We start from the raw sequence: 22370 nt of genomic DNA on the forward strand, positions 1-22370 counted from the left end.
CCAGCTCCGACACCCCTCCCCTGCCCGTGGAGCGGACGTTGTGGCGGTCCCCAGAGCAAGCTCCGGCGCGACGGGCGGGACAGCACGGCCACCGCCCCCTCCAGCGAGAGCGCGGGGCTGAGGGAGGCGAGGCGGGGCCGACAGGGGGCGCGCTGGGCCCGCCCGGTTCTGCGGCTTAGGGCCACTCTTACGGGGGCCCCTTTCCTCCTATCTGCCCCATTCGCACTCTGGCCTCTGGTCTCTATTCTCTTGGCATTGGCTCTTCACCGTCTTCCTCATTCCCTCCTCCATCTCCAACTTCCCCTAGTCCCTTTCTCTTGCCTCGGTGGGTAATTTCCTTGAGTGCCCACACTATGCCAAGTACTTACCATTCCTCTGACCTTTCCCCTCCGTCTTTCTCCCGTCCTTTACATTCTTTTTCTTCCTCCCACCCCTCTTCCCTTTCCCGTCCTCGTTTCTATTCCTATTCCTCTGGTTATTTCTTTCCCATCTCTCATTCCTTATCCCAGTCCCTCTTACTCGATTTTTCTCATGTCTTTCCTTTATCTGTATCTCTTGTCTGTCTGTCTATCTCTTGTCTCCCTCCCTCGCTCTCTCTCCTTCTCTTCTGCTATTAATTTTCCCTGATTGGCTCCCCAGCTCCAGCGCCGCTGATGAGCCCTATTCATTCCTGGGCCTGACACTCACGACCTGCCCTGGCTGATTGCTGGGGGCTGGCCCCAGGAGCGCTGATGAGCCCCAAGGGTCAGCAGCGCTAATTATCCGCTAATTGCAGATGACTCTCACCTCCCCCCTTCTGAGACACAGAAATGGTGGCGCCTTTTACCATCGTCCTCCTCCTCCTCCCAATTCCCAGCAGTAGAGTTGTCAATCTAGAGGCAAAAGTCAGACAGTTTGGCTTGATAGCCACCTCAGGTCAGTGGGCAAGAAAGAGACAAGACAGGCAAGTCAACAGAAGAGTGACTCAAGCTTCAGGACACAGGGCAAGCCTGGCCAGCTACAGTGAGTGTCATCTGGTCACAAGGAAATTGTTATTCAGGTGAGGCTGGGTAGAGCCAAGCTAGTTAAAACTGATAACAGCAAAGCCAGGCAAGTTTAGGAAGATGCAGTCTAGGTAGGGGAAGTGATTTGGCTCCAGCGAGGACGAAAACCTACACAAGTTCCAGGATTGCCCGGCCAAGACAGAGCAGGGCAGGAGGGAACTCTGGGTCTCAGTGACATTTGTCCCAAATCAGGAGTGTTGTGTTAGCCTAGTGAACACTGTTAAAGTCAGGCTGATGTATTTAAATCAGTACCTGAAAGACACTGTCACCAGGGTGGACTGAGGAAGGGGGCAGGACTCAAGAAGGGAGTTTTTTGGTTATGCCTTAACTGACAATTCATCAGAGAGGTGAACAGAGAAGAGTGTCATTTCCATGCAGTCTTGATCTACCTTGGGCTCCACATTTAAACCAGTGAAATTTCTAAGAAACGAGTCTGGTGGTAAGATGTCACAATGGAGAAAGAAGAGGTGCCTTAGCTTAACTCCAACTCACTACTAAAGAACTTGTCTAAAGATACTCTTCAGAACACCCCTTTGCTAAATTAACCAAGCACTTTACCATACCAACATGCAAGATGAAGCTTCAAAAGTATATTGTATTTTTAAAGTGAGAGGGCTTATCGGTGTTGGATACATAACAGAGGCTTATTGACTTGACAAATTGAGGCAACTTTGGGCTACAAAACTGAAATTAAACCTGTATGAGCAGTTACAGGATCAGCCAAATAAGGCATGAAGGAAGAACCATTTTTAAAAGTAATTGCATTCATTTATTACATAGGTAATAAAATCACATAGTACCAAATTCCAAAAGCTCAAGAGGATATATATTGAAACATCTCTCTTCCACCAGTCCCTTCAATAAAAGGCCACTTTAAGAAGCCTGTCACATTCTGGTATGTCAAGGACTCAAGATTAAAAGACCCTCTGATTGTATTAGCCAAGCACGGTGGCACACACTTGTAGCTCCAGCTACTTGGGAGGCAGAGGCAGGAGGATTGCTTGAGCCCAAGATTTGGAGGTTAGAGTGAGTTTTAATCACACCACTGTACTCCAGATTGGGTGAGAGAGGGAGACCTTGTCTCTAAAAAATGTCTTAAAGACCCTCTGGGCTGGGCATGGTGGTTCATGCCTGTAATCCTAGCACTTTGGGAGGCCGAGGTGGGTGAATCACCTGAGGTCAGGAGTTCAAGATTAGCCTGACCAGCATAGTGAAACCCCATCTCTACTAAAAATACAAAATTAGCTGGGCATAGTGGCACATGCCTGTAATTCCAGCTACTTGGGAGGCTGAGGCAGGAGACCGCGTGAACCTGGGAGGTGGAGGTTGCAGTGAGCCGAGATCGCACCACTGCACTCCAGCATGGGCAACAAGAGGGAAACTCCATCTCAAAAAATAAATAAATAAAATAACCCTCTGATCTTGAAGATATATGTCGCCTAGTTCATGCCAAGAGCTTATTGCTTAGAACCATACTCAGTAAAGTGGATTCTCTACTCAAGCTGGCACAGGAAGTACCTACTTTTTTTTTTTTTTTGAGATGGAGTCTCGCTCTGTTGCCCAGCCTGAAGTGTAGTGGCATGATCTTGGCTCACTGTAACCTCCTCCTTCCGGATTCAAGTGATTCTCTTGCCTCAGCCTCCCAAGTAGCTCTGATTACAGGCGCCTGCCACCATGCCCGGCTAATTTTTGTGTTTTTAGTAGAGACAGGGTTTCACCATGTTGGCCAGGCTGATCTCGAACTCCTGACCTCATGATCTGCCTGCCTCGGCCTCCCAAAGTGCTGGGATTATAGGCATGAGCCACTGCGCCTGGCCAGGAAGTACATACTTAAAACTTAGTGCCAACAAATCCCAGTGGGCCACCAATTCTGAACAGAGGCAGGTGAGACCTTAAGTACTTCTACTGACCTGGTGTGGTTTGTGTTTGTTAGATACTGTATTTCATAACCCATTTATATCCTCTATCTGTTCCCTTGCCATGCTAGAGATACGAAGTGTGACTTCTGTGAAGTCCTTGACATTCCGTAACATTGGCATACATGGTGGCAACTGCAGCAACCCATTTCCTTTCCCTGCCCTTTCATAGAACATAGAACTGAGGCCACATGGTAAATGGAAAGAAGCACTGGCTAAAGGAAAAAGACCTGGAGTCAAATTCCTTTTCTGACCCCTCACTGGGCCCTGTGACCTTGACCCCTCTTTGACATCTCCATCTGTGAGGGAGAGTGATTAATATCTACTCTGGCTGGGTACAATGATTTATGTCTGTAATCCCGACACTTTGGGAGGCCCAGGTGAGAGAACCACTTGAGACCAGGAGTTCAAGCCCAGCCTGGGCAACATAGTGAGACCCCGTCTCTATAAAAAAAAAATTTAAAAATTGGCCAGGCATGGTGGCACATGCCTGTAGTCCTAACTACTCAGGAGGCTGAGGTGGGAGGATCACTTGAGCCAGGGAGGTTGAGGCTTCAGTGCACAGAGATTGTGCCACTGCACTCTAGCCTGGGTGATGGAGCAGGACCCTGTCTTACAAATAAGAACAACAAGGGCTGGGCGTGGTGGCTCACGCCTGTAACCCCAGCACTTTGGGAGGCTGAGGCGGGTGGATCACGAGGTGAGGAGATCCAGACCATCCTGGCTAACACGGTGAAACCCCGTCTCTACTAAATATACAAAAAATTAGCCAGGTGTGGTGGCAGGCACCTGTAGTACTAGCTACTGGGCAGGCTGAGGCGGGAGAATGGTGTGAACCCAGAGGGCGGAGCTTGCAGTGAGCAGAGATCACACCACTGCACTCCAGCCTGGGCGACAGAGTGAGACTCCGTCTCAAAAAAAAAAAAAAAAAAAAAAAAAACTTTGTCTAGTCAAAAAGCAAGGGCAAGAGTCAATTGAATATGAAAAAACATCTTCCAAAATGAGTTCTTCCTGCACTAAATAGACAAAGAGTAGAGTGGCGAAGAAAGGAAGGGGACTCATTTTCCCTGAAATCCAGAGCACTCCAAAAACTACCTCACTCTCTCATCAGTACCAAGTACAGACCTTACCTCTGTCAAATCTGAACAGAGCTAGCTCCTTTCTTTACCAGCAAAAAACTATGGTTCTCCTACTGAATTCCTGAACAGACGCATTATGGGCAAGTACCTGGTCTCATTGTCCGAAACAGAATTCTGAAAGTGCTGCTTTGTCCATATTCTCTGACATTTGGGAAATGCTCCTACAGAGGAATTTTATCTTTAATCTACCCTCTGTGCCCACCGCGGCCTCATCATCTGGCCTGACCTGTGTTGCCAACCAGCACCAAGGATGCTAAGAAAAAAACAAAGTATTCAAGTCAAAGACCACAAATCTATACCTCCAATCCACTCATTGGCCAGAGAAAGTCCTCTCATGGTGGGCAGCGTCGGGCCTGGCCGCGGGTACCCTCTGGTGGCAGCAGCGCACAACTGCGGGCACGGCGAAGGAGGTGCGGGGTGCTGCAGCGCCCCCTGGCGACAGTCCAGGAGACGCGCCGAGGGCAAAGAAACCACTAACGGAGCATCCAAGGGCGAGCGCGCGGGACGCCTCTAGATGCTTAACTGTGAATGCACTGTTTGGGGACGGGGGGTTGTACGTGAGTGTCTTAACGTCTAGTGTGCGTGAGTGGAGGGTTAAGTATGTTTAGTGTGCCCCGGTACCCGAACCCTGTATTTCTGTTGTGTTAAATGTGTACCGTATGTATGAGCCCGCGCGTTCACACGCGGGTAGGTTGGTGGTGGGGAGGTCCGCGCCTCAGTGCAGGGCGGAGTCCTCACGGAGGCGTGAAATTGGTTTGGAGCAAACACATTACGAAAAGCAATTACCAGGAGAGGTTCTGGGCCCGCGGGACCAACAGCCAGGAGGCTGGGGAGGAAGCGCCCTGGCTCGCAAGAGTCTGAATGTCTAACCCCAGTGAGGACCCTCCTGACATTGCCCCGCTAAGGGGACAATATGTGAAGTTGTGCACAGCCCCTTCACAGCCACCACTCCACATCGCCTTTCTTCCCTTCCCCGTCCTTAAAAAGGCATCCCATGATCGCAGGCTCTCCAGATGTGGCCAGAAATCCTCCCCCATCTTCCTATCACTTTAGAGGAGGGTCCTTCTTCTGGGACGCCCTCCCAGATCTCAACCCCATTCCTCACCCTCCTCTTCATGCCCCCAGCTCCTGCTCCCACGTTTATCTTGCATTCATCCTATTGCCCCTTGTATTCTAACTGGTTGTTCACACCCTTGTTTCTCAGACTAGACTGAAGATTCACTGAGGGCAGGAGCGTGTCTCGTTCCCAGCAGGGCATGAAGCACCTAAAACCTGGGGACCCGGAAGCACACAGTGAACCAAGTGGATGCGATCAAATAGAATTTCCATCAAAATCCACCAACAGGACTCTCTCGGGCAAGTCATCTGCGGGAGTTGGGATTCCCTGGGAGCAGAGCTCCAAACTCTTTCCCGCACCAGCGAGCCCGCACTCGCATGATACCCAGACCTGCGCTCGACCTGGCCCCAGATCCCCGTGCCAAGGGCCACAGCCTCTGAGATGCTTCCTAGGCGGCTCCAGTGCCATCTCCCCAGCAACGGCCTTCTGCTTCCCGTTACTTCCTCGTCTTCCCCATCTTAGCATCTGGCACCACCGTCCAGGGGTCCAAGCCAAAAACCTGCGAGTCGCCCTAGACAGCGCTATTCTGCAGCCCCCTACATCCCCCCCAGCGGCGGCCCCCAGTTCTTCCCAGGGATCCCGAATCTCGCCCGCCGCGACCACCTCTGGCTTGGACCACCGCCGCAGGTGCCCCCCGACCCACGCCCGCAGCCAGGACGGTCCGTCCTGCCACTCCTACTGATCTGCTCTACTCAGGTCTCAGGCTAAATGTCACCTCCTCAGAGAGCAGGTTTCCCTGTCACCGACTGCCAACCCGCCATCCCGCACGTCTCTCCCCGGGCTCGGCAGCACCTGCCGCTTCCTCCTGTGCGCCGCGCTCCGGCTACCCCGCGCAAGCGGACCCTGGTGGGGGCCTGGAGGGCAGGCCTTGCCCCCGTGCGGCGGTGCCTGAACGCAGCAGGCCCTGGAACGGCTGCGGAACAAACCGTCGAGCACTAGGGCGTCCCCCGGGACCCCCACCCGAGCCGCGGTCTCCACGGGGCGCCCCGCAGGCCCTCGACAGGAGTGGGCCTCGCGCACCAGGTTCCCGCCCATGTCTTGGGGCAGCCGCTTCCTGCCCGCGAGGTGGGGCCTGTGCGGTCGGGGTCCGCCTGCGGTTTCCACAGCGAGGAGCCTCCACCGCTTGCCCACCCGCACCCACGTCCCAGAGCCGCGCCCTAGTACCTGAAGCCAGACAGACCGGTCAGCCCAAGGTCCGTGAGGCCAGGGTGGGAATCCGGGCCCCCTCACTTCCTCTCCGCTTCTCCTCAGCCGCCTCTCAACGCCTAACCCGGCTTCGGGCTCTGGTCCGCGCGGCCTAAAGCCTCGCGCCCTCCAGGCCCCGCCCCCTGTCCCTTCGCGCCCTCCTGGCCCCGCCCTTCGTCGCCTCGCTAGTGCCGGTTGGCGGGAAAGTCGCGAGCTCCAGCGCGTGCGCACTCCGCCGCCTGGGGGAACTCTGTCCAGCGACCCTTGACGTCAGGGATCACGGTGCACTTGATTGGCTGCTCTGTCCCGACCACCTGCCCTTCGCCTGTGGTTGCAGGCAGCTCCCCGCTGCTGGGGCCTCTGGCAGGTTCTGAAAATCCTGATACTGCAATGACCCTCAGGGACTCTCCTCCCTCTCTTTTTACAGATGCAGAAACGTGATCCCAGAGAGGGAAGAGACTTACGTTCCACAAGTTAATGGCAGAGTTAAGACCAGAACCTGTGTCATGGAACTTTCAACTCAGCGCTCTTGCGGCCAGAGCTAAATTTAAGGAAGGAGCAGATAAAAGAGGCAGGAACTAGGCATGCTTCTGGTGCTCCCTGACCTACCGTGTCAGGCAATAGGCAGAACTGGTTCTGTTTTTCTAAACCTGGGCCTTTCGCTGTCACCTGAGCCATGGTTACCCTCTGCGATGGGCCACCCCACATGCCCCTCCTTCCGGGTGGCTCTCCTGCCTCCTCACCTTCCTACCCCAAGGGTTCCTGTGCCTTCCTGCCCAACTCTGCACTGCCTCCATGTGCACCCTGCACCTCCTTTAGGCCTTTTCAAACGCGTTCTCACCTGGCGGTCATTCTGTCATTTCATGGAGCTGGCAAGCCTGGGACCCCTTAGCAGCCGGCTGATGCCAAAGGGGAAGGTGATTCAGCTGGAACCGTGGGGCAGGCAGGGAGCCCCTGTCAGTCCGCCCATCCCGACTCCCCTGCAAGGGAGCCAGTTCAGAGGAAGGTCTGTTGGAGACAGCACCAAACACAGACCTGGAGATTTTTAATGCACATACAGGGTTTGCACAGGCTAGAAGGGGGCCTCAAGAGAGCCCCAGTAGGAGTGTGTCTTCATCAGACATCACCCGGCTGCCGCTGTCGGTCCACTTCTCTGCATTGGGAATTGCAGCATCCACACCTGCCTGCGGAGCTGGGCCTCCTGCTGCCAGGGCTACCTGGCCTGAGTTAGTGCAGAGGCGCGCCCTCTGTAGGCTGGGGCATCTGCTTTCAGGTCCTCTCAAAAGGCCGTGGACATCTGGAAGGAGAGGTTTGGATTCAGAGGCTTCTGGTGGTTCGCGGACGGGCGGGTTCCGGCTAGGGCCCTCCCCAACCCTTCTCTTGCCTTCCACCCATCCCTGGACCCCAAGCAGCTGTGACTGCTCACAGATCCCGGGGCTCACCTAGTAGAGCACGCCCTCAAAATCCAGCTGCAGGTAGCGGAGCAGGCGCGGTGGCAGGGGGAGGCGGGGCAGCGCGTGGGGCAGGCTGCCCTCCAGGTGGGAGCGGAGCGCACAGCGGCTCAAATGCTGCAGCGACCTGGGCTGCCTCACCAAGGCGAAGAGGGAGGAGTAGAAACGCTGATGTTTCTGGGGGCAGAACAAGGGGCTCAGTGAGGGGCAGCCTCAGACAGGTGGCACCGGCTCCTCCTCACAGGGTAGGCTGGTGAGGGGTGGGGCATCTACCGGAAGGAACCTATTAGAAACAATGAATGTTTGAGTGTTCACTCTGCAAGTTCTCTCTTCTGGGACATGAGTGCGTCTTTGGGTACTTTCTATGGGGGGCTGCGGTTTAGCGGGTGGGAGTCTTGGGGCCAGGATGAGAAGCTCTATGTTCAGGGCCTTGGAATCTGACCTGCAGAGTTTCAGGAGTCACCAGGCCGACGGCCTCCTCGGGAAGCTGCACAACACTGTAGGTGTTCATCAGGACCTCGATGGTCCGAGGGCACGTGCTCCAGCGCTCCAGCACCTGCGGGAGGCAGAGACATGTTGGGTCCTCAGTCAGTCCACACAGTGACCAGACAGCTCCAGAATAGTTGTTGTGGGTTGAACTTTGTTCCCCAAAAGATATATTGAAGACCTATCCCCCTGTACCTATGAATGGGACCTTATTTGGAAATAGGGTCTTTGCAAATGTTAATCAGGTTAAAATGAGGTCATTAGGGTGGGCCCTATTCAATATGACTGGTGTTCTTATAAGAAGAGAAAACAGAGGCACAGACACGGACACAGACAAGAAGGCCATGTAATGACAAAGGCAGACAGTGGAGTGGAGTGACACATGTACAAGTCAAAGGACACCAAGGATTGTGGGAAACCACTGGAAGCTACGAGAGCACCATGGAACAGATTCTCCCTCAGAAGCTCCAGAAGGAGCCAGCCCTGCCCACATCTGCATTTCAAACTTCCAGCCTCCACTGCTGTAAGGGAACTCCATTTCTGTTGCTTTAAGCTACCCAGTTTGTGGTACTTCATTTGATCCAGGAAGCCAATACAGCAGCTAACCTTTCTATTGTGCATAACTCAGGCCAGATGATTTTTCTAGCACTTGACATGTATGAACTCTTCACTGTTGTCCCTGCAAGGGATGGACTGTTAATATCCCATGTTATTATCCCATTTCCTTCATTACAGCCAAGGGAAACTGAGGTACAGAGAAGTTAATTAACTTGCCCAAGTTGTGGTTCCCACAGTCCAGGCCTGGAAGCGTGACCCCTTGCCCTTAACCACACCACCATCCTGCTCTCCTCTCTGCCTCTACAAGGTTCTGGGCTGGGTTTTCTGCTGGCTGGAAGGGGTCCCTGACCTGTGGCTGGAGCTCCTGAGCAGATAAAAAGATCACAGAATCCATCCAATGCCAAGTGAGGGTAGAGACAGCTACAAGAGGGGGCCAGGGAGTGGGGTGGGGCTGGGTGGGGGACTCACAGAGGGAGGACTGGGCTCTGGAGGCAAGGGAACCCCAGAGCCTGGAGGGTATTCAGGGAGAAGGGACAAGGCAACCTGAGGCTGATGGACTGCCTGCAGGAGCGGGAGAGGATTTGGTAGGAGCAGGGGTGGAACCTAGTTGGAGCCAGATATATGCTTTCATTGGTTCATTCAGCAACTATTTATTGAGGGCCTACTATATGCCAAGCACTTCGAATCCAGCAGTGGGGAAAATAAAGTCCTCGTCATCCAAGAGCTTCTATTTCAGAGGGAAAACTTAATAAACACAGAAGTCATCACTCACAGATCTGCTGCTGCAATGAAAAATAAGAAGGAGCCGGGTGTGGCGGCTCATGCCTGTAATCCCAGTGCTTTGGGAGGCCGAGGTGGGTGGATCACTTGAGGTCAGCAGTTTGAGACCAGCCTGGCCAACATGGTGAAACCCTGTCTCTACTAAAAATACAAAAATTAGCCGGGCGGTAGTGGCATGCACCTTTAATCCCAGCTATTTGGGAGGCTAAGGCAAGAGAATCTCTTGAGCCTGGGAGGCAGAGGTTGCCGTGAGCCGGGATCGTGCCACCGCACGTGTGGGCGACAGAATGAGACCCTGTCTCAAAAGAGAAAAAAAAAAGGAGGGTCAGGGGACTGAGCATGGTTGGGGAGGGCACTGTCCTAGATGGAGTGGCCAAGAAAGGTCTCTGAGGTGGTGGTCCAGTGCAGCAAGCGGGCAAGCCACGCAGTGGAGCAGCCTGTGGACAGACCGTCCACGTGGTCAGAAAAGTGGCCTGACAGACACTGGCACTAAGACACCCGCTTGTGCCTGAACTCAGTACCTAAAGCAGATTTGTGCCTCCTCCACTGCACTCCACTCTCGCTGCATCTATGCAGGCGATGGCCACAGAGCCTTTTGAGATCTGAAAACAGCTAAGTACTGTCTTTCAGGCAGCATCTCACACACAACCCACATGTGGCCAAACACAATTGCATCTAGCGATGGGGGTTTAACAGCCTCTGTCTGCAAGGAGAGGAGACCCTTCTGTCTGTCAGACGAGAGTACCAATGAGCAGTGGGAGCAGAAGGCCTGGCCTTCCAGGGGTCCCTGGAGAAAGCATTTTACACACCTGGGGCCTCTGCTTCTAGCCCTGCATCTGAGCAGTGCTCATCAGTCTGTCCCGGGAGGCCTCTTTTCCTCACTCCTCCTCCAAGCTAGGGAAGAGCAGGCTGGTTCTCTCCAACTCTCCTCTCCACCTGCCCCTCAGGCCCGTCTCTGTCCTTCCTGGCCCATGTTGATCCCCACCTCTGCACTGGGCTCAAGTAGCTCGCTGTGTCTGGAATACCTGCCTCTTCCTCCTCCCTCCCTTCAAAACTGCCCATCCCAGTCCTGCCTCCTCCAGGAAGCCCGTGCAGCTACATCAACCTGCTTCACTCCCATGTCCAATGATACCCTCATTGGGATGATGCCAAGCAGCTTACCAAGTGCTTTCTCATACATTACATAACAAGAACAACACTAGCTAACAAGTGTTAAGCACTAGGCTTGATGTGTATTAACTCTTCTCACAGTAACCCTATGAAGAAGGCATAGTATCATATCCCTATGTTACAGATGACAAAACTGAGGCCTAGGGAGATTCAGCGACTTGCCGAAGGCCACACAGGTAGTGTGTCTGGCTCCAGAGCCTACACTCCTAGTCACCACTGAACTCAGAAGTTGCTGGGAGGACTGAGGAACTCCTGTAACAGGAAATACAGCTTAGAGCAGTGCCTGGTGTGTAGTCAAGGCTGTGCTTGCTCCGACTGTTCCCCAGTGCTCTCCTACAGCTTTCCATCCTGTTAGGGAGAGGCTGTATCACATGCAGTGACTTGCCTACACCCACACGAACAAGCATCAAAGTCACATCCTGGATCCAGGTCCCCTGAGCACCAAGTCCAAAGTGGTGGCTCCTAGAGAACCAGCTGGGGCTGGCGTTTCATCACAGATGGGCGGTGGAGGCTTCTGTGCAGGGAGGACAGAAACCCCTCAGCTGGCAGGGCTGCAGATCATGGAAAGGGACAAATGGGGTACTTTGCTCTGCCAGCCCCTTTGGTCCCAGAGACAGGCTGAGAGGTGGAGCAGGGCTGTGGGGTCCCAGGAAACCCTTTCGCTGCGCCGGGCCCTCCTCCCGCCCCTGCCTGCCACGGAAATCATTAGCTGTCAGAGCTGCCGTCAGATTACAGGGAATTGCTTGTCTCCTAATTATCTAGTGTTAATAGGAGATTAATTAGTGTTAATTGTTGATTTTCTTGTATTTTCCCAAAGGGGAGACCAATCTGCCGAACTCTTGGGCTGTTTAATTATTTGGTCTTGCTTAGGAATCCAGACAGATGCTTCTAGGTTTGTGAGCAAAGGGGAGAGGCTGGGATAGCAGGGGTGGTCCCAGGACAGGCAAGGTTGGGTGGGACAACACTCTGGGCTGAGCCAGAGGGGACCTGCCTACTCAGAGGGTGGTTTCAGTTCTGAGCCATCTCCTCTGAGAACGGATGTCCCCATCCCAGACCCAGCGCCCTCCATGACATTATCTATGCCCCTCCAGACACGACACAGCATGGGGCAAGGCCCCCTCACAGGGCATCAGTAGCACAGGTCTTCAAGTTGAACCTACTTAGGGGAAATTAAGATAAAGTAGGATATAAATTGAAATTGACAGTGAAAGGCATGTTCACAGGTGCCAGGACAGTGGCAGCTGTTCTGGGGGCTGTGGGTCCTATTAGATTCTCAGAAAGTGGGACCATGTCCATTTACAGACATTCAGGGGACCTTGAGCCTCCTGAAACAGGCTCACCCTCTTCCCTTGGACAGCCTCTCCTGCATCTGTCACTGAACTGATCCCACTGCTAGTGGGAGCTTCCTCAAGTGCTATTTTCATCAGTTTGCTGTGCTGATGAAGACCCTTAAACAACGCCCACCACCCACATCAGCCCTGACTTCTTCTGTCTTTTTGGATCCTTTATCTAATCTGGCCCCACTGCCCCCAGTCCGCCTTTATCACACATGCACAGTATATACATGCACATACGTGCATGAACACATGTATACACACGCACACCATGTATACACATGCACGCACACATGCACACACACACATTTCCCACTGATCTGTGTCTTCACCTTGATCCCTATTTGGGCTTTGCTTACATGCTGAATGAAAGACAGACAGAAGGAACCAATCTATGTGCACAGGCCACATTCCAAAGCAAACCGGAGCACAGGCCTAGGTCTCCCTGTCCCCTCACCATGGTGGCCCTCCTGCTGCCTGCAGCCCCCATACCTTGGGGAGGGCCCCTGGCCAGACACGGACGGCGCCATGGTTGAGCAGAGCCCGAACCACGTGCTCGGGGCTCTGGGCCAGGGCTGCAGCTGGGCCCTGCAGAGCACAGTGCAGGGGCGTGTGTCCCCCATAGTCCATGGTGTTGGCACTGACACCACAGGACAGGAGCAGCTCCACGACAGCTGCATGGCCACGGCGACAGGCCAGGTGCAGGGGTCGCTGCTTGTCCTGGTCGGCAGCATCAGCGTCTGCTCCAGCTGAAAGCAGCAAGCTGCACAGCTGCAGGCAGCGGGCGGTGGTGGCCTCGGCATCGGCGATGGACTGGCAGCGGACGTCACAGGCAGCCAGCAGTGGGGTCCAGCCTTCGGCATTGCGGGCATCAGGACATGCCCCCCGTCTTAGAAGCAGATCTGCCAGCTCCACATGGCCAAGCCGGGCGGCCACATGCAAAGGGGTCTCCTCTTCTTCCTCGGACCGACCATCCACTCTCGCTCCAAACCTGAGGAGCAGCTCCGCACACCTATTGGGGGGAGACGGTGGTGGGGAGGAAAGCGGGCACGGACCCCTGGCAGGAACACACTTGGGTGGCTCTTGGTTCTGTCTCCCCCCACCCACCCTCCATCCTGCCCATCACTGGTCATCCCGGCACCATTCTGCAAGATCAACAGTGCCCTTCTCTTTTTTTTTTTTTTTTTTTGAGGCTGAGTCTTGTTCTACCACCCAGGCGGAAGTGCAGTGGTACAATCTCAGCTCACTGCAACCTCCACCTCCCAGGTTCAAGCGATTCTCCTGCCTCAGCCTCCAGAGTAGCTGGGATTACAGGCGCCCACCACCACGCCCGGCTAGTTTTTTGTGTATTTAGTAGAGATGGGGTTTCACCATGTTTGCCAGGCTGGTCTCAAACTCCTGACCTCAAGTGATCCACCTGCCTCAGCCTCCCAAAGTGCTGGATTATAGGCATGAGCCACTGTGCCTGGCCAACAGTGTCCTTCTTTAAAATCCAAATACTTTTTGTTGGGATAATCCACTAAATCATCCGTGGGAATAAACGTCACCAGCAGTTATCACATGAGTGGTTAGAACAGGCGCCTGCTAAGGGTTTTACGTGTTGTAGCTAATTTCATCCTTACTACATTCCCTTGGTAGGCTCTCTTAAGGCACTCATGCCACAGAGGAGGAAACTGAGGTTTGAGGATCTCATGCAAGTTGACAAGGCTAGTAGGGGTAGGGCTGCTATTTGGGTTCAGGGGCAACAGGACTGTTGGGGGATCTGCATGCTGGGACTGGAGGAGGAAGGGGGCGTGGGGCCTGACAGTGGGCACACATGGAAATGGGGCAGTGGGATAAAGAACAAGACTGATTGGCTGGGCACACATGGAAATGGGGCAGTGGGATAAAGAACAAGACTGATTGGCTGGGCATGGTGGCTCATGCCTATAATCCCAGCACTTTGGGAGGCCAAGGCAGGTGGATCACCTGATGTCAGGAGTTTGAGACCAGCCTGGCAAACATGGTGAATCCCCGTCTCTACTAAAGATACAAAAATTAGCCAGGTGTAGTGGTGGGCCCCTGTAATCCCAGCTACTTGGGAGGCTGAGGCAGGAGAATCGCTTGAACCTGGGAGGTGGAGACTGCAGTGAGCCGAGATCATGCCACTACACTCCAGCTTGGGTGACAGAGTGAGACTCCTTCTCAAAATAGAAAAATAAAAAATAAAAAAGACTGAAATTGGCCAACTGGATTTACTCCAAGATGGCAAGAAGCACAGGGAGTCACAGCAACGTGTGTGCCTCACTTCAGGGCTAACGGGACTTGGCCTCTTTGAGCTCCTGTTCCCTCGTGTGTAGAATGGGGATAATTATAACAGCTCCACCTTCCGAGGTGGTTGTGAGCAGCACGTGAGACAACCCCCGAAAACCTGTCATCGTAAGAGCTCAAAATGACGACACTTGGCAGGGGGAGTGGGAGGTATAGAGGGTGATGGATTGTGGGAGCTCATTTCATTATCCTGTCTGACTTTCTATATCTTTAAAAGTCTCCATAATAATTTTAAAATACATTTGTTTACTCACAAAGGAAGGAAGGATTATCACTGGGTGTGATCTCAGGGAGGCTGGTGGGAACATGGTCAGAACTAAAAATGTGGGATTATGTGGAACCTCACTATCCAGTGGTAGCCACTAGCCACCTGTGGCTATCGAGTTCTTGAAATGTGGCTAATCCTAACTGAGATGCGGTGTGTTATATGCTTGCCTTTTTTTCTTCTTCTTCTTCTTCTTCAGAAACAGAGCTGGCTAGGTGCAGTGGAGAATCACTTTAGCCCAGGAGTTCAAGACTATCCTGGGCAACAAAGTGAGACCCATCTCCACAAAAAATTAGCTGGGAATGGTGGCGTGGGCCTGTAGTAGTCCCATCTACTCTGTAGGCTGAGGTGAGAGGATTGTTTGAGCCAAGTAGTTTGAGGCTGCAGTGAGCTATGAACACACCACTGGACATCCAGACTAGGTGACTGAGAGAGACCCTATCTCTCTCTCTTTTTTTTTCTTTTGAGATAAGGTCTCTCTCTGTCACCCAGGCTGGAATACAGTGGCGTGATCTCCACTCACTGCAACCTCCGCCTCACAGGCTCAAATGATCCTCCTACCTCAGCCTCCTGAGTAGCTGAGATTACAGGTGTGCACCACCATGCCTGGCTAATTTTTGTCTGTTTGCTTGTTTGTTTTTTTGAGACGGAGTTTCCCTCTTTCGCCCAGGCTGGAGTGCAGTGGCACAATCTTGGCTCACTACCACCTCCACCTCCCGGGTTGAAGGGATTCTCCTGCCTCAGCCTCCCAAGTAGCTGGGATTACAGGTGCCCACCACCATGTCCAGCTAATTTTTGTATTTTTAGTAGAGACAGAGTTTCACCATGTTGGCTAGGCTGGTCTCGAACTCCTGACCTCAGGTGATCCACCCGGCTCGGCCTCCCAAAGTGCTGGGATTACAGGCGTGAGCCACTGCGCCCGGCCTCAATTTTATATTGATTACATGTCAACATGATAACACTTTGGATATGTTGTGTTAAATAAAATATAATTAATTTAACCTGCTTCAAAGATATTTGTACCCACATGTCCACAGGAGCATTACTCCCAATAGCCAAAATGTGGAAGCAACCCAAGTGTCCCTCAATGGGTGAATGAATAAACATTCAATAAAAATGTGCTATACACATATAAAGGAGTGTTATTCAGCCTTAGAAAGGAAGGAAATTCGGCCGGGCGTGGTGGCTCACACCTATAATCCCAGCACTTTGGGAGGCCGAGGAGGGTGGATCACGAGGTCAGGAGATCGAGACCATCCTGGCTAACACGGTGAAACCCCGTCTCTACTAAAAAATACAAAAATTAGCCGGGTGCGGTGGTGGGCGCCTGTAGTTCCAGCTACTCGGGAGGCTGAGGCGGGAGAATGGCGTGAACCCGGGAGGCGGAGCTTGCAGTGAACCGAGATCACGCCACTGCACTCCAGCCTGGGCGATAGAGTGAGACTCTGTCTCAAAAAAAAAAAAAAAAGAAAGAAAGGAAGGAAATTCTGAAACATGGGACAACATGGGTGAAGTCTGAAGACATCATGCTAAGTGGAATAAGCCAGTTACAAAAGGACAAATACCACATGATTCCACTTATGTGAGGTCCCCAGAGTGTTCACATTCAGAGACAGAAAGTAAAATAGTGATTGCCAGGGGCTTGGGAGACAGGGTGGGGTGGGTGGTTAGTGTTTGATGGGGTTAGAATTTCAATTTGGGAAGATGAGAAAGTTTGGAGATGGATGGTGGCGATGGTTGAACAACAACATGAATGTGCTTAATGCCATCGAACTGTACGCTTAAAAATGGTTACAAAAGGCCGGGCACGGTGGCTCGTGCCGGGAATCCCAGCACTTTGGGAGGCCGAGGCGGGCAGAACACGAGGTCAGGAGATTGAGACCATCCTGGCTAACACTGTGAAACCGCGTCTCTACTAAAAATACAAAAAATTAGCCAGGCATGGTGGCGGGGGCCTGTAGTCCCAGCTACTCGCGAGGCTGAGGCAGGAGAATGGCGTGAACCCGGGAGGCGGAGCTTGCAGTGAGCCGAGATCGCACCACTGCACTCCAGCCTGGGCGGCAGAGCAAGACTCTGTCTCAAAAAATAAATAAATAAATAAAAAATGGTTACAAAGGCAAATTTCATGTATATTTTACCACCATTTTAAAAATTAATTTTACATATTTGTCTTTTTTTTTTAAATTTTTTTGTGAGACAAAGTCTCACTTTGTCTCCCAGGCTGGAGTGCAGTGGCGCAATCTAATCTCCGCTCACTGCAACCTCCACCTCCCAGGTTTAAGCAATTCTCCTGCCTCAGCCTCCCGAGTTGCTGGGATTACAGGCGCCTGCCACCACACCCAGCTAATTTTTGTATTTTTAGTAGAGACAAGGTTTGGGCATCTTGGCCAGGCTGGTCTCGAACTCCTGGCCTCAAGCAAGCCACCTGCCTCAGCCTCCCAAAGTGCTGGGATTACAGGTGTGAGCCACCGTGCCCGGCCATTTGTCATTTTTTTATAGGGCTGCTAGAACACTCTAAATTGCATATATGGCTCACATTAGGTTTCCACTGGGCCACGCTAGTAAAGAACACATCTTCAACCATAGTATGATTAAGCCTATGGAATCCTCTAGAGGCTGATGAGATTAACAAGAAGGAGAGGGTCCATGAAAGGAGAACCCCAGGGTCAATAATTTGGCACCTTTCAGAGGCAAGAGACAAGACCTGCAGGTGTGCAGTCAGTAGAGAGAGGGCCTCTATAGGATGTAGAGTTAGTTCACAAAATTGTAATTGGGATCCCATCCTACAACGTTCCTTACACATGGGTTGCAATTATTTATGTCACTGCAAAGGACTATTCCCTACAATAAATGATACATTGGCACATTTGGGTGTATTCATCAGTTTCTTGGGAGTTTAGTTAGTGAGAGTCCCTTGAGCCCATGATCTGAGGGTGCCCTACCAATATGGAGATTCTAGACCTGTCATGGAAAACCAGACCCTACCCAGAGGGACCCAGGCAGGTCCTCACTGGGGCCACCATCCTCTACTCCCTGTCTGGATCATTGGACAGTAAGCTCCCTGAGGGCAGGGCCTCAGGGACTTAGTTGCTGTTGTGCTTAGCACAGTGCCTGGAACATAGGATAAGCTCAGAAAGTGTTTTCAAAAGCTTTAAGCAACACCACCTCCCCATAATGGAACCAGGCAATTTCCCAATGCGGGCCATGCAACTGCACCCCTGCCACAGCCTCCCTCCACCCCTGGGAGACCAGAAAACTGTCCAAAGTCCAGGCCACTCCAAAGTTCATGGGGTCAATGGGTGGATGGCTTGGGAAGTAATTGCACCCTGACCCGCGCCCCAAGCCTGGACTGCTCTGTCCCAGGTCCCTGACATTTTCCCCCATCCTCCCTGAGAAGGCCTCTTTGCTTCCCTTCAGAGTGGAACTGGGGGTTGGGGTGAGGGGTCACTCACTCAAGGGTGCCAGGCCCCCGGCAGAGATGCAGGGGGCGTTTCCCATCCTGGTCAGCGATGTTGGGGTCGGCTCCTGCCACCAGCAGCACGTGAACACAGGCAGTGTGGCCTGCAGCACAGGCCTCGTGCAGGGCGGTGCGGCCCCCAGGGGCACTGTCTGGCCTTGCTCGCCGCCTCAGCAGCAGCCGCAGGACTTCCGTGTGGCCACGGCTGGCTGCCACATGCAGTGGGGTGGTCAGCTCCTCTTCGTATGTCAGAGACCAGAGTCCTAGGGAGGGGAGACGTGGGCCTCAGATCCCCAGGGAAGGCAGAGACCTTCCAGCCAATGGGGTGAGGTGGGCAGAGGCAGGAAGAGGGAGCCCAGAGCTCCATCTGCAGCCTCCCCTCTCTCCCACTGAGACCCCCCAGTGCCCCGGCCCGTACTCAGAGCACGGATGTTGAAGCGGAAATCCCTCCATCGCTCTGGGTCGCTGGTATCAAAGACGGAATCAGGAGCCAGGCCAGTACTGGAGTCCGCGAGGATGCGGGAGACACAGCCTACGTCCCCAGCCAGCACTGCCTGCCAGAAGGCAAGGGCAGGTCCTGAGGCTGTGCGGGTGACGATGGGTCCCGGGCCAGACTTGAGGTGCTCCTCAGACCCTCTGCTGGGCTTCTCCACCAGCCTGGCACAGAGGGGGTGTCTGTCATCGAGGGGCTCTCCCTGCCCCTTGCACTCTTCTGGAGACCAACTCATGAGCATGTGGGCGGGGAGAGGGGAGTGGGGAGGAGGAGAGGTATATGCCAAAGGCAGAGACAGAGAGAGCAGGAGGGAAATACAGACAGACAGAAGGCCCCTGTGTCCCACGCTCCGAGGCTGACCTGGCCACGCATCCAGCAGGAGCTATTCTGGGCTCCACATGACTGTGTTCTTGGGCCAAGGTTTAGGCTACTGGGCAAGCTTTGAGGTCGGGGAGAAACAGCCGGGGGCTTCTCCTTTCCCTCAAGTCCTTAGGACCTCTGTGGCCGAGGCAGTCAGCCCAGCCCCCTGGTTCTCAGCACCCCCCAGATGCCCCTCACCCCTCTGGTGGCTGCTCCAGCGAGGCTCTGCAGCCCGGCTCTCCAGCAGCAGGTCGGCTGTGCTGTGCGGGGGGAACAGCTCCTGCAACCTTGCCAGGTCCCCGGTGTAGAGGGCATTCTGCAGGGCCATGTCTTGGCAGAGCAGTGGTGATGGCCGAGGGGGCTCCCAGGCTGGGCGGGAGTGGGGCCTCCAGATCCGGCAGGCCGGGGCAGAGGGAAGGCACCCCAGATGGTGTCCCCAGTGGGGAGAGGAGTTCTTTCCCCAGGGCATGGCTTGTTCTGGGAGAGCCAAAGCAGCACGACTCCCAGCGATGTTGCTGGTGGACTGGGCAGGTGGGTGCTGGGCCCGAGCTGGGTGGGGCCCAGCATGGGAGGCGCAGGGGAGCACAACATCAGGCAAAGCCATAAATAGCCCTGACTGGCCCAGCTGTCAGTCAGGCCGGGTGGGGGAATTAGGGAGGGGCAGGAGAACAAGTGAGGCCTGAGCCCGCCAACCCTGAGCTTCACCCCAGGGCTGTATGACCTCAGGGTGGAAAGGGACCACCCGGACCATGCTGCCCAGTCCGTCATCTCGGCAGTAAAGGGAAGTGAATTTCCCAAGATCACGCAGAGAGCTTGTTGCAGAGCCAGGACTGGAACCCAGGGCCTTGAGCTCTTTCTTGTTTTTCCTCTGCTTCACCAAATCGGCCTCCAGCTGCCTGGGCTCTGATCCCACTGGGAAGGCCTGTGGGTGCCAGATAATATTTCCTGCCCTTCCAAATGTCATCTGTTAGCCCTGCACCTTCCCACTCCCAAACCAAGGGAGGAGTTCACAGTAGTGACACAGATTGCCCTCGCTGTGTGAGGCACCCCTCAGGGGGCTCCCTTAGACAGACATGTGCCTGAGTAACAGAGCGTAACCCACAGGCAGCCACAGAAACTCCCCATGCTCGCCCTTGATGCCAACCCCCCCATCTCCCTGGATGACCTTGGGTGGCATCTCTCCCCTGCTGTGGTTACATGGGGTCTCTTCACTAGAGAGTGAGAAAGGAGAAATGTCTCTGTCTACTCAGGCACTGACTTTTGTTTGGGGGCCGGGTGGATCAAAAGGAAAAAAAGAGAGAAAGAAGATGAGAAACCAGGCCCTCGGGCTCAGCTCTGACCCACCACTGCCCACCATGGGCTTGAGGTGCTCCAGCCCCATTGGTCTTGCCCCTTTGGCTCACGCTGGCTTAAAAAAATTTTTTTTAAATCAATTGCTTTTTAAAAAGTTTCATTTTTAATTGACAAATAATTGTATATATTTATGGGGCTATAATATTTTGATACAGGTATATAATGTGTAATCATATCAGGGTAATTATCACATCTATGAAATGATATTTACCATTTATTTGTGGTGAGAACATTTAAAATCCTCTTTTAGCTATTTTGAAATGTACATCATTATTCACTACAGTCGCCTTGCTGTGCAATAGAACACCTGAACTTATCCTATTTACCTGTAACATCATACCCACTGACCAATGTCTTCCCTTTCCCTGTCCACCTCCCTTGAGCCCCCAGCCTCTGGGAATCACCATTCTACCCTTTACTTCTATGAGTTTGGCTTTTTTAGATTTCACAATAAGCAAGATCATGCGGTATTTGTCTTTCTGCACCTGGCTTGTTTCACTTAGCACAATGTCCTCCAGATACACCACATTTAAAAATCCATTCATCTATTGATGGACACCAGTTGTTTCCATGTCTTGGCGATTGTGAGTAGCGCTGCAGTGGACGTGGGGGTGCAGACCCCTCTTCTGCATGCTGATTTCAATTCCTTTGGGTATATACCCAGTAGTGGGATTGCTGAATCATAAGGTAATTCTATTTTTAGTTTTTTGAGGAACCTTCATTCTATTTTTCAAAATGGTACTAATTTACAACACCACCAACCATGCAGAGTCCCCTTTTCTCCGTATCCTTGCCAACACTTATCTTCCATTTTTCAATAATAGCCAGTCTAACAGGTGTGAGATAATATCTCATTGTGGTTTTTGATTCACATTTATCTGATTACTAATGTTGAACATATTTTCCAATATATGTTGGCCATTTGTATGTCTTCTTTTGAGAAGTGTCTGTTCAAGTCCATTTTTTAATGGGGTATTTTGTTGTTGTTGTTGTTATTTAGTAGTTTGAGTTCCTTGTGTAGTTTGGATATTCACCCCTTATCCGATGTTTGATTTGCAAATATTTTTTTCCCAGTCTGTAGATTGTTTCTCCACTCTGTCATTTCCTTTGCTGTGCAGAAACCTTTTAGTCTGGTACAATCCCATTCGTCTACTTTTGCTTTCATTGCCTGTGCTTTTGAGGTCATATCCAAGAAATCTCTGCCCAGACCAATATCATGGAGCTTTCCCTTATGTTTTCTTCTAGGGGTTTTATAGTTTCAGGTCTCCTGTTGTCTCTTACTACCTGTGGACACACCTTGGCCTTCATCCACACACTGTGTACATGGTCCATGGGTCTGCCTCTTCCAAGAGAACACTCTGGGGCTCCCCAGCCCTTGGTGGTATGGTTGCCCCTGCTCCCTAAGTTCTCTGACCCCGTTCTCCCCTGAGCTGTTCCCTCCCCAGCAAGGGGAAACCCACAGATGGACTCCCACCCCAGGGGCAGGAGGCTCTATCCCATTGAGCCCTGAGGGTTAGGCTGTGGTCAGAGGATGCAGTGCACAGCTGGGGCAGGCAGAGTGCCAGGGGACAGGTCTTTAGAGGAAAGAGATGAAGGCCACTCTGAGAAACTGGGTCGATCCAATGCTGCTCTCCCATGTCCATTGCAGCATTGGGTCTACTAGCAGCCCTTACCCTAGTCACAAAGCCCTACCGCTTCCCCACACCTCTGCTGAGCCTTGCTTCCCATCCTGCCCCCGCCGCTCCCCAAGCACCTCTCTGCCCTGACTTCCCAGACACTTTTGCTAGAATAGTCAAACCCTAGAGTAAAAGGGACCTTAGAAATTCCTGGTCCAATCTCTCTCTGCTTTATAAGTAAGAAAACTGAGGCCCAGAGACAGGAAAGCACTCTCCAGGTCACACAGGGAGTTAGTGCCAAGTGCGTTTAGAACCAGGGACAGTTAACTTCCAGACC

General features: G+C 52.9%; 1 protein-coding gene across 3 annotated transcripts; it reads right to left on the reverse strand.

The window, feature by feature from the left end:
• Positions 1 to 7428: 7428 nt before the first annotated feature.
• ASB10 (ankyrin repeat and SOCS box containing 10) lies at positions 7429 to 19603 on the reverse strand. Of its 3 annotated transcripts, none has more exons than XM_003815082.3 (6): positions 19263 to 19603; positions 18207 to 18474; positions 12672 to 13191; positions 8294 to 8407; positions 7843 to 8028; positions 7429 to 7697 (listed from the first exon to the last, which is right to left on the reverse strand). In XM_003815082.3, the coding sequence occupies exons 1-5, from the start codon at positions 19531 to 19533 to the stop codon at positions 7843 to 7845; spliced, it is 1359 nt and encodes a 452-aa protein (XP_003815130.1). In that variant the 5' UTR covers positions 19534 to 19603; the 3' UTR covers positions 7429 to 7697. The 3 variants fall into 3 exon arrangements, with proteins under 3 accessions (XP_003815130.1, XP_003815128.1, XP_003815129.1); XM_003815080.4 differs by lacking the exon at positions 19263 to 19603 and adding an exon at positions 18630 to 19061; XM_003815081.4 differs by lacking the exons at positions 8294 to 8407; positions 19263 to 19603 and adding an exon at positions 18630 to 19202.
• Between the last annotated feature and the right edge of the window lie 2767 nt (positions 19604 to 22370).

Source organism: Pan paniscus, chromosome 6, assembly GCF_029289425.2.
Source record: "Pan paniscus chromosome 6, NHGRI_mPanPan1-v2.0_pri, whole genome shotgun sequence".
NCBI classification, from domain to species: domain Eukaryota; kingdom Metazoa; phylum Chordata; class Mammalia; order Primates; family Hominidae; genus Pan; species Pan paniscus.